The following is an 11,561-nucleotide window of genomic DNA, read 5'->3' as shown; positions in this document are numbered from 1 at the left end:
TGCCTGGGAGACTCATTCTCCAGTCCTTTTCTCCATCAACATACTAATACATATTTTATAGGTAGAGATAATGTTTTTTGAGAAGTGCTTATATCATCAGAAAAAACAGGCAAATTTTTAGGCTTACTTAAAGGCTGAAACAGAAGCAGTAGCCCTGCGTTAAAAAACAAGTGAGAATAATTATTCTGTGCTTAAGTATAGTTACATAAGACTATCTGTGGGAAAACAAAAAACCCAAACCAAAACACTTGGCTGATACCTGTGGAGTAGAGATCTAATAAAAAATAACACTTCCACTACAATCTTGCCTTGCTTAAGTCCTCAGACTGCCTTGGTGACAACAGCTCAGCAAGGAGAATGTAGATCGCTATGGCACACTTATTTTCACAAAAGGAAGCAGACTGAGGCAAAGAAAACTGCACTGTCTAAACTTTTGACAGCAGTGCCTCTCCTCCTTAACAGAGATCACAGTCATGTCCATATATGTTTTAAAGAATTATGTCATACTGACTTTGGGATTTACCCCCACATCTTTTTAAAAATCACATAGTGCTTTACAGAGGTCAGAATGGTTTCTTTACTGTTTGTCCATTCTATTATTTCAATACAGAACAATAGCTTTCATGACTTAAATGCTTTTATAACTGAAATATACTTGCTATTGTATATTATGATTGTCCCACAGACCATGAACAATACTTTAGCTGTATTTCACAGTACCTCTGTCATCTGCCAGACCATTAAGTTACTGATGTAAGCACTGAGAGATACATGGCACGTGCATACTACAAGCACATTTGGAATTGACCACTTTTTACTTTGTCTGGGGCTATGTTTTGTTCCCTAGAATGAAGTAGTTTGCTATAAAACCTTCACACTCATCAAAACATCTTTTTTAAACATCCCAGCTGCTCAAAGAAAATGTGTCTGCTTCTGAATTTCACCTCAACTGGTTTTCTGACATGCACCCTTCTTTATTTCCCCAGTTTTGTTAGCAGAATAATAGGCCAAGTCCTGTTCTTACTTATCTTCTGTCTAGCATGGCATAGCTGCCTTTTGTACATTTAAAAAGGATCAGTTAAAAGACAGTTCTGGTCTTCTACTACAACCATAGTAACAAATTGACTAATTATTGACAGGTTGACTAGTAACTGCTAATTATGTTCTCCATCAGTAAGGTTTTTACGTTTTTTGTTTTTACTAACATCCCAGTATCTAGTTGCAAATGAGGGTTAAAGGAACATGAGAATTATTTCACAATCTTTTCTCCAGTCCAACAACCATGATGTACTGGTAGAAAACACTTTGTTATACAGAATAAAAAACCAATATTTGCTCTTTAAGTCAAAAGTGGACCCATTGAAATTAAAATCTCAGCTAATCCCATTAAATTATTTTTATGGTGTCAAAGGTCAGTCTTCTGAAGGGCAGCGGCAGGTGGGTCACAATTCAGACTGTATAAATTCCTAAGGGCTCAGCCAGTCTGTCCACATACAGCTGGAAAGCTGTATTGCCTTTGGTGCTGAAGCTCAAAAGGTAAGCATTTCTCTGGGAAAATTTACCTTCTTGCTGTATTATTTCTTGTTTATGCCTAAACTTAAAGAGAGAGAAATTATTGTATTTTGTTTGATATGTTTAAAGACAGAATATTTACGTGATATTCTCCACAAATCTTCTCATCTTTGTGTATGTATATGCTATTTTATTATGTGCAAAACCTGAGTATTTTTTTTCAGGAGACTTTTAAAAAGGTTATTCTTTGTGCTTAAAATACGATCTTGTTTCAGAGCAGCTTATCCTCTCATTCAGTATCTTTTAAGTCTGATTTTGGCAGCCAAAGAATAAGTTTGTCTCATTGACCTCCAGTTCAACAGAGCGCACTGAGAGCAAAACCATGGCATTCAGTGAATTTGCTAGGTTTATTTTAGTGTGAAATTTCTCTAACAGTTTCATCCCTGGAAAATACAGCTGGTGAACACTACACAAGATAAAAAGGTGTGTGGGCATTCGGACTTATATTTTTACAATAATCTATAAAAGTGAACTTGTGTGCAGAAAGGAAAGTGAGAGAAATGTGTGTGTGAGTGTATGTGTATACCTTCAAACATGGTCATCCTGGTGAAGTTTAATACTCTGAAGACAAACTTGAGATCCCAGCATTAAGCACCTACATAAAAGGCTGGATTTTGGAAGACAAATTTACAGAATTTCTATAAATCACAGGAAGGAAACTAGATTTACATTGACCTCAAGAGTTGTGTTTTATATAGGCACAGTGACTACAGAGGACTTACACTGTCCAGCACTGTATAGCAGCCTCAGACAAAAACAAGTATAAATCTTATACTGTTTTTTGCCACAAACAAATATTAATTTAACAGTGATGCATTATGGTAGATAGTGCTATTTTATCATGTTTGCATTTCTATTCTGTCTGAATGTCACTAACAATTTAATTTCTCAGAAAGGTTATGGTGTAGTATATATAGATATATTTAAGCAAGGCAAGCTATATCTGAAAGTAGAATATGAATTTTGTGCATCAGTCTCTCTCCTAGACTAGGTGACCTTAGGCAAATTATATTGCCTATTCATGCTTCTATTACTAAAACTAGTGTAAAGATACAAGCCTTTGATGATCTACTGACAGTAAGTATTGTGTAACAAATACTTTACTGCACTTGTTTATTTTTATGAAATAAAAATAGTCAGCCAGCCTCTGCTTTTACTTATATCTGTGCAACCTAGAGCAAGTCTACTAAAATTTGCACTTTAAATTTCCAGCTTTGCAATTTTATCAAAGACAGATCATATTTTCTTGTTTTCATCAAAAGTCCTATCAAGTACCAAGGAATTCTAGCCTTCACTGAATAAAAATAAGTACAGGTAATTGTTGTTTGACTGTTTTGAAAAGGTAAATGGAAATCACATACAGATTTAAGACCCCTGAGGAACTGTACTGCCAAAAAGGCAACTGAATACAAATGCAGAAGGAAATAGATTTATGAATATAGAGTTTCTAACATGCATGAGAGGTGAGCATAGTAATAGGCATGTTACCACTGAATGAGAAACTAGTTGCTTATATTTCACTGCCTAAAAATTACAATTAAAGTGCATTGTGCTGTGTTTGTACAATATTCAGTCATTGTCATTGTACTTCTGCTGTTTGCTCTAGACAATTGGTTTCACAATGGGCTCCATCGGTGCAGCAAGCGTGGAATTTTGTTTTGATGTATTCAAGGAGCTGAAAGTTCAGCATGTCAACGAGAACATCTTCTACTCTCCCCTGAGCATCATTTCAGCTCTGTCCATGGTCTACCTAGGTGCAAGAGAAAATACCAAAGCTCAGATAGATAAGGTGAGGCTACAGTTAAGAATTTAAACCTTCCTGCTACTCAACAGAGCCACAGCACTTTTAAAACATCTGGGTTCAGGGTTATCAAAAGCTCCAGCCATCTTAAACTCCCATAGGGTTAAACAAATGCATCAGCCAGAAATCTTGATACTGGATTTCAGTTTTAATTTTATCATTGGTAGCAGTAGGATTCTTAAACAAAGCAATACATTTCAGTGGTCCTTTATTTAGAGGAAGGGAAGTAGATGAAATCTCCAGGTAAAGAGCCAAAACATGTCTCCAGACTGCAAAATGTTTCACAAGTTTCCTAAAGCTCTCACTTCCTTCATAAAGAGTAGCTGGCTTCTTAGCTGGAAGAAAGTTAGCATTGTTAATAGCACACACTGGAGCTGATTACTAGATGTTCAATAGAAAAAGAGATCATTTAAGCAGGCAAGAGTAGGCACAGCTATTCACAGATGGTACAGATGGCTTGCACCTTTTAAGTCATCCAGATTCTCAGTTAGCCAACAGTTTTATTTCAAACATGTTAATCTCAGTTGCATAATGTCTTCTTGTCATATCTGTTATTTCAACTATTGCTGTTTTCAATTACAGGTTGTTCACTTTGATAAAATTGCAGGCTTTGGAGAGGCTATTGAATCTCAGGTACAGAAATAATTTAATCTCCTTCTCTATGTCACTTTCTCATGGGAGCACAATCTAGCAGATAAAGCAATCTCTTGGTAGATCTGACCCCTCTCTGACGAGCAGTTAGTGCTCTGTATCCAGCAGTTTGGGAAACACTTTGTTCATAAGAATAGAAAGAGAAGGGAGGTAATAGAGGATTCAGAGCAAGTATAAGATGAAACCCAGCACCATAAAATCAGGCAAATAGGGAAAAATATAGATATTTGTATGCTTAAGTAAGGTAGCTGAAAGTTACTTGTTAAGTGGGACTGGTTGGGAATGGAAAACCTACCTGATCTGCTTGTGCTAGATTACTGTAGCAGGTAATTAAGAGTCCCCTTGAGAGAGGTATGAGGAAATTACAGTAGAAAAACGGCACATAATTGTATATATTATAAAATAACTACATCAGTGTAGTTATAGCAACAAAACATACAGGATGAACAACAGTTTTGTAAGCAGAAGTGTCTGAACTACTCTAGTCTTCTCATATGTTGTGAAAAACCTACTAAATACTAAACCAAGCATAACATCATCTACCTTTTTATTTGTATTCAGTGTGTCACATCTGCAAGCATCCACTCACTTAAAGACATGTTCACCCAAATCACCAAACCAAGTGACAATTATTCACTCAGCTTTGCCAGTAGACTTTATGCTGAAGAGGCATACTCAATCCTACCGGTGAGTTGCTCTAAAATTTGATCTGAGTGTATTCTGTGTCAAAGCTGTACCATTCTGTAATGCAAAAGCGCTGTCAGAAGTCTAGGTTCTGCTAAGGAAGTTTTCTTCCATATAGAAGAAAGGATTCATGACTTCTGTCTGTTACAGCCCTAACCCTCTACAGTCTTGAGAAAAAATGTGCCTATCCAAAAAGATATTTGTGCAAAGTACAATCATGATCCAATCATGTCAAGGTATAATTAGTAAAGATAACTTTTGTCACAAAACAAAACAACTGTTAACTCCAACTGTTTTCTCAATTTGTAAAACAAACCTGAAAAATAACTTCAGGTTCTCAAAAATATTCCAAGTTTTCCCATTGAAAGGAATATTTAATTTGAAATTAAAGGAAAAATATCATTGCAAAATAAAGTTAAAATTGGGCAAATTAAAAAAAAAAAACAACCCACCATACTTCAATGGAATTGAATGCCATTTGTGGATCAAACTCAGTTTGGAAAATATTTTTAAAAATGTGAGCATATACTCTTGCTTGTAGCAATGAATGTCAAATCTTAAGATGCTTATAATCTAAAACCATGGCTTACCAATTAGTCTTAACAAGCATAATATTAATATCTCTTAATTTCACATGTACAAAATTCTTTGGCATGCTGATCTGAAAACTGCATACTCTTCGTTTGCAGGAATACTTACAATGTGTGAAGGAACTGTATAAAGGAGGCTTGGAAACTATCAGCTTTCAAACAGCTGCAGATCAAGCCAGAGACCTCATAAATTCCTGGGTTGAAAGTCAGACAAATGGTAAGAGCAAGCCAAATATCAGCATAAATATTTTCCCTTCTGCCACCATGCAGACAGCATAAGAGAATGCTTAAGTCAGGAGACAAAAAAACCCCAAACCTCTCCCTCTATTCCTTCTCTTGGGTAGTAGATCAGTTACCAGTTATGAAACTACCATTTTTCCTCAGACATGTTCCTTTTAGAAGACCTCTATATCTGTAGGGGCTTTGCAGGTATGTAAAGAGACAGCACTAGAATATGCTCTGTACACATTGACAAGGGGTCTGACACTAACGTTAAGAATCTGGATATCCTTTGACCAGTGCACTTTGCCCTCAAGCTCCCCAGAATTTTTGTGTGTCTATTGAGTAGGGCATACAGTCATAAGGTACTTGAGAAATCTTAACATGTAAAGGACAATGGAAAACCACAGATGTGTATGAAATGCATAGAAATAGGTACATCACAATTGGGATTTTTACTCCACTGCATCTCCATGTGGTGCCTCCATTCTTCCAGTTTCTTCCTGGACACCTCAAAATACTCCTTTCCTTCATGCATGAAACATATAGCCTGAATAGTAAACACAGATAAAAGATGTTGAATTTTAACCTAAATGAAAATATTCACAGTCACACAACTTCTGGCGTGGTGTCATACTTTGAAGGAGAAAACCAGGCCATGATAAAGCTACTGGTGGGAAAGAACTAAGGGATGAGCTTGCTATGTCCATGAGGACTGCTGAATAAACAAAAACAAAGTATAATAAGAAAGCAGAGTAAAATTCTGGTTTCCTTTCCTGCTACCTTCTTTATATAGACATCTCCTTTCAACATCGGTTTCAAGCAAGAAGTATTTATGCTTACTGTTTGGGTTGGAGACCATCCTGAGATAAAAGGTTGCAATGGTTCTTCCCATTGTCATAACATATACAGGTTTATTTTGTAAACTTATTTGTTACTTATTTTATAATAAGTAAATCTCTGGGTCTTATATCTCTCATTACACTTCTTTACAGAGAGGGAAACAACAGCTATTACCAACAGCAGTGAGCAAATCAACCTTGGAAACACAAGATTACAGTTGCAAAAACAAAACAATGTCCCTGCCCTACACCCTCCTCCCCACAAATCCTATACCCTTCATTTAACATTGTGATTGCCAACTAAGATGGGTTATACACAGAAGTATATATACATGTGTTCTCTTTTCCTATGCATTCTTAAAGGAATGATCAAAAACATCCTTCAGCCGGGCGCTGTGGATCTCGAGACTGAAATGGTCCTTGTCAATGCAATTTACTTCAAAGGAATGTGGGAGAAAGCATTTAAGGATGAAGACACCCAGACAGTGCCTTTCAGAATGACTGAGGTACATGAGCATATACCATCTTAAAGGTGTAATCTCCTAGAATTTATGAATAGAGTATACAAGTTGTTTTACAATCTTCTTCAAGAAGAGCAATCAATAGTTTTAACCCTAAGTAGACATTTCTACGCTATAAGAATAATTCTTGTGAAAACTATATTATCTTATTTGGTTTTGCAGCAAGAAAGCAAACCTGTGCAGATGATGTATCAGGTTGGTTCATTTAAAGTGGCAGTGATGGCTTCTGACAAAATTAAGATCCTGGAGCTTCCATATGCCAGTGGACAGCTGAGCATGGTGGTCGTGTTGCCTGATGATGTCTCTGGCCTGGAGCAGGTATGGCTGTGGCATTTGAGTTTCAGAAAACCATAAACACAATGAAATTTAGGTGCTGCAAAGCCTGTCACAATAGAGTTATCCTAAAACACTTCACCAGCGCAGAGCTGAACACCGGCAACATGGGATTGTTGTATAGAAGCATAGGAACTGCTTTAGTGGGTTAAATGCTGGTCACTGAAGAACAGATTCTTCTCAGCTAACCAGCTGTTACTCCAGCAGCCTGAACTCCAGAGGTTTTGTATCTCCATTCCCGCACACTGAGGAGCTTCCTGGGAAGTTCATGTTAGCTTTACTAGTTGTAGTTACTGTTTGATTTGGCAGTGCTCAACATGCTTCCTTCATACCTTCAAAAATTAAACTGTCTAAAAACTGAATATGAGGGGTACTGGAATGGTTAAAGGAATTTCAGAAAATAAAACGTACATAACATACTAACGTTGATATGAGCAGAATATAGGCATAGGATATTGTCATTAGCAGGACTGTAGTTAGTCTGAATAGGAAAAGTTATGTAACAAATGTGAGTTCATTGAAATGTTTATATGCTAACTGAAAGAATCTAACCTATAAAAATGAAGAGGCATTTGAACACAGCCAAATTTCCTCAGTAATAACTGGTAGTTCAGGTGTTAGTAATTGGTTACCATTAACACCTGGTTACTCGGAGGTCTTAAATGTAGATAGAGCTTACAATTCAAAAACATAGAATAATTTTTGAAATATATTTCCCAAGCAAAGAAGACAAATAGGGAAGAGCTTTAGGTGCAATTTCCCAAGTAGCCATCTCTTTCAGAAAATTAATTGGCAGTAACCCTATTAAACAAACAGAAAGCAGGACAGAGCAGAGAAGAAAGAGTCATAGTTTGTTTTCCTTTCCACGATACATTAATCTGTATATACCTAGAAAAAAATGCCATGCCAAGAACAGTTTAAAAGAAAAAAAAAAAACCAACACACCAAACTTACAGTATTGCATTGCCACAAAGGAAGCTGTGTTCTCATCCCAGAGATCTCATTTGCTTGTCTTCTTGCAGCTTGAAGCTTCAATCACCTCTGAAAAACTCATGGAATGGACCAGTTCTAGTATTATGGAAGAGAAGAAAATTAAAGTGTACCTCCCCCACATGAAGATTGAGGAAAAATATAACCTCACAACTGTCTTAATGGCCTTGGGTATGACCGACCTGTTCAGCTCTTCAGCCAATCTCTCTGGCATCTCTTCAGCAGAGAAGCTGAAGGTGTCTGAAGCTGTCCATGAGGCATTTGTGGAAATCTATGAAGCAGGCAGTGAGGTGGTAGGCTCAACAGAAGCTGGGACAGAAGTTACAAGCGTCTCTGAAGAGTTTAAGGCTGACCATCCTTTCCTTTTCTTGATCAAGCACAACCCAACCAACAGCATTCTCTTCTTTGGCAGATGCTTTTCCCCTTAAAAAGAAGAAAGCTGAAAAAATTTCTGTCCCTCACAGCAAGACCCAAAGCACTGCAATATCAAGGGTAAAAAGAAACACATATCCCCTCTTTCATCGGTATTTTCTAGAACCGGAAGGGTTTATTAAAAAAAAAGTTTAGCGAGAGACATTATTCATGTCATAACAAAGCCATTTGCTTTTCTTTCCTGCACAGTAATGTTATTTAATCATAGATGAAGTGTTAAGAGAATAAAAATTGGACCCAAATAAAACATTACTGTGAACAGAGATGTTCCTGGCGCAAGTTAACAATAATAGGGCCAAATCATCACACTGAAAAAATACAACCCCATATATCAGCAGAAGTTTTATGCAAAAAAATGTAGCCTTCTTATTAAGTCACGTTTCTCTAACAGCTAAGCTTTGTGGTGACTCCTGTGCAGATAGTCACTTGAAAGCTCCCAGATTAAACTCTAAACTGTCACCAACCATTCCTACACTGACAAGGCAATTGTTTTTTCTTTGTGCTCCTGATACTGCAAAGCTCTTCCTCACTTTCTAAAGACGCATTATAGAAATATTGTAATTCATACTTCTCCTTAAGTCTTTTTGTCTCAATCATCATGACATGTTATTAATGAAATTGTTTTCCATGTATCCATATGTAATGGGTCTTGCAGAGGTACCTTTTTGCTCCTTTAATCATAATAAAAACATGTTTAAGCAAATATATTTCATTTGGAGTATTTTAAGTGTACCTGTGACAGGCTAATCCTGGTTATACATACAAACTGGGGGACAAGAGGCTGGAGAGCAGCCCCACAGAACAGGATCTGGGGGTTTGGGTTGATGACAAGTTGAATATGAGTCAACAGTGTGCCCTGGTATAGTTGACTGGCTGGCAGATATGTGATTAATAGAAGGGCAGTCTGTTATTTAACTTGAAATTTAGACAAAATATGTAAATATCTATAGTGAAAAACAAAAAAAGAGTTTGAAAAACAGAGGGTGTTAATTAATGCTTATGAACAGTTAACAAAACATGGCCTTGGGAGAATAGACAGTATAAATACTTAAGCTAATAAGTAACAAGATAAGCTCAAAGTGAACCAAATGGTTAATGAGTCTAATCAGAAAATTACTTGAACTATGTCCATCCTAACTAGATCCAGCCTCGAGGAAAGAAAGCCCACTACTAACAACGCCCCCTCCCCACAGAACATGTAAGGTGAAAAAACCAAACACTGTACCTTCAAACGGAGATGAGGCTTGCAAGAACCAATAAGAACTGTGTGACTAAATGTAATTGTCAACAATTATTCAAAGTATTTAAAATGTTGTAGTATGTGTGAAGAGATGTGCTCACTGTATGGATTTACTGCCTAGCACCTATCTCTGTGCAGACACCCAACACATGAACACCTCAACTCGGAGTGTGAATTGGCGCTGCACGGGCACGGGACTGGCTACAGGGCAGCACTGGCAGCCAGCATGGACAGCAGTGCCCTGCGGCGCGCCAAGCACAGCACAGCCAGCCCGTCAGGGGAGGTGACTGTCCCATTCCACACTGTGCTGGTGCGGTCCCACCTCACGTACTATGGGGGTTTGGGCACCTCAGTATGAGAAGGACATCAGATTGTGAGAGTGTGTCCAGAGGAGGGCAACAAGCATGGTGACAGGCCTCAAGGGCAAGACTTACGAGGAGCAGCTGGGGTCACCCGTCTGGTTCAGCTGGGAGAAGAGAAGGCTGAGAGGTGACCTCATGGCAGCCTACAACTTCCTCAGGGCAGGGGGCTGTGGAGGGGGAGGTGCTGATCTGCTCTCTCTGGCCCACCAGTGACAGGACACCAGGAAATGGAATGAAGCTGTGTCAGGGGCAGTTCCTATGGGACATTAGGAGAAGGTTCTTCACTGAGAAGGTGGTGGGTCACTGGAACAGGCTCCCCAGGGAAGTGGTCACAGCACCAATCCTGTCCGAGTTCAAGGAGCATCTGGACAATGATTTTAGTCGTTTGGGTTTGGTTTAGGCAGTCCTGCAGGGAGCAGGGAGTTGGACTCAATGATCCTTATGAGTCCCTTCCAACCTGAGGTGTTCTATGATTCTGTAATTCTTTGATCAGAGTTGGTTCATTGCTTACAGAGAGATGAGGGATGACAGTTTTTCCTAACTCTGGGCTAAAATACAATATTGAAACTAGTTTTCTGCCAGGAAGGGACCAGCATGACCCATAATCCCTCATGCATGCAACTCAAACTGGTCAGATACAACACTTCAGCACAAACCATGATTCATCTAGTCTCTCTGAAGCAGGAGTTGATAAGCGGTTTGGAAGGCAGCTGGGTATGTGCAGACTCTACATCCTACTAAGACAGCACTGCCCCAAAGAATACATGGGAAATGGGAAGGTGTTTTCTAATTATCTTTGTGGTGTATTTATAAAGCTTTGTAGGCTCTTATTTTGTCACTAAAGAGAATAATCATGCTAAGAGAAGTAATGTCTATGGCAGGTTGTAGTTTATTTCTGGAATGAATTATTCTTCCCTTTGTCACTGAAGCAAGAAAGTAAACAGACCTGTACTGAACTGTCACAGAGGCGTACCAGAAGAGTGAAAGGTTTTGGAGGGCGAAGTTACTGCAAGAAAGCTATGCTCTTTCCTGACTCCAGTACACACAGCATGGCACCAGTGCTGGGTGGTCTGTGGTGGAATGTTTTTACATTTCCACCACACAGCATTTTGCTTTTTCTACTTGTTTTGGCTTTCCCCTCCTCCATCCCCCAAGATAACACAGACTTTGATAGGACCTAGGAGGGCATAACTTGCTGGTAGCAAACGTGATCTTGCAAAAGGAAGATAATGTGACACCACCTTCACTGGTGTATAAATAGTTCAAATATTTTTCTTCACTTTCCTGTATCTTAGTCAATTGCTGCTCAGGAGATAACAAATGG

At 38.3% G+C, this 11,561-nt stretch overlaps 1 protein-coding gene across 1 annotated transcript; it reads left to right on the top strand.

The window, feature by feature from the left end:
• The first annotated feature begins 1,503 nt into the window (after positions 1-1,503).
• LOC121084828 (ovalbumin-like) lies at positions 1,504-8,752 on the top strand. The gene is made up of 8 exons (XM_040586789.1): positions 1,504-1,536; positions 3,179-3,361; positions 3,956-4,006; positions 4,586-4,711; positions 5,398-5,515; positions 6,723-6,865; positions 7,043-7,198; positions 8,236-8,752. The coding sequence occupies exons 2-8, from the start codon at positions 3,194-3,196 to the stop codon at positions 8,629-8,631; spliced, it is 1,158 nt and encodes a 385-aa protein (XP_040442723.1). The 5' UTR covers positions 1,504-1,536; positions 3,179-3,193; the 3' UTR covers positions 8,632-8,752.
• Positions 8,753-11,561: the final 2,809 nt, after the last annotated feature.

Source organism: Falco naumanni, chromosome 3, assembly GCF_017639655.2.
Source record: "Falco naumanni isolate bFalNau1 chromosome 3, bFalNau1.pat, whole genome shotgun sequence".
NCBI lineage: Eukaryota > Metazoa > Chordata > Aves > Falconiformes > Falconidae > Falco > Falco naumanni.
Note: the sequence above shows the minus strand (reverse complement) of the source record. Positions and strands in the feature narration are given on the sequence as shown.

Excerpts from the sequence above, each read along its gene's own strand:
- LOC121084828 (XM_040586789.1), top strand. The coding sequence starts at position 3,194 with ATGGGCTCCATCGGTGCAGCAAGCGTGGAATTTTGTTTTGATGTATTC. Across the intron at positions 3,362-3,955 it reads CCAAAGCTCAGATAGATAAG|GTTGTTCACTTTGATAAAAT; the intron begins GTGAGGCTACAG and ends TTTCAATTACAG. Across the intron at positions 7,199-8,235 it reads ATGTCTCTGGCCTGGAGCAG|CTTGAAGCTTCAATCACCTC; the intron begins GTATGGCTGTGG and ends GTCTTCTTGCAG.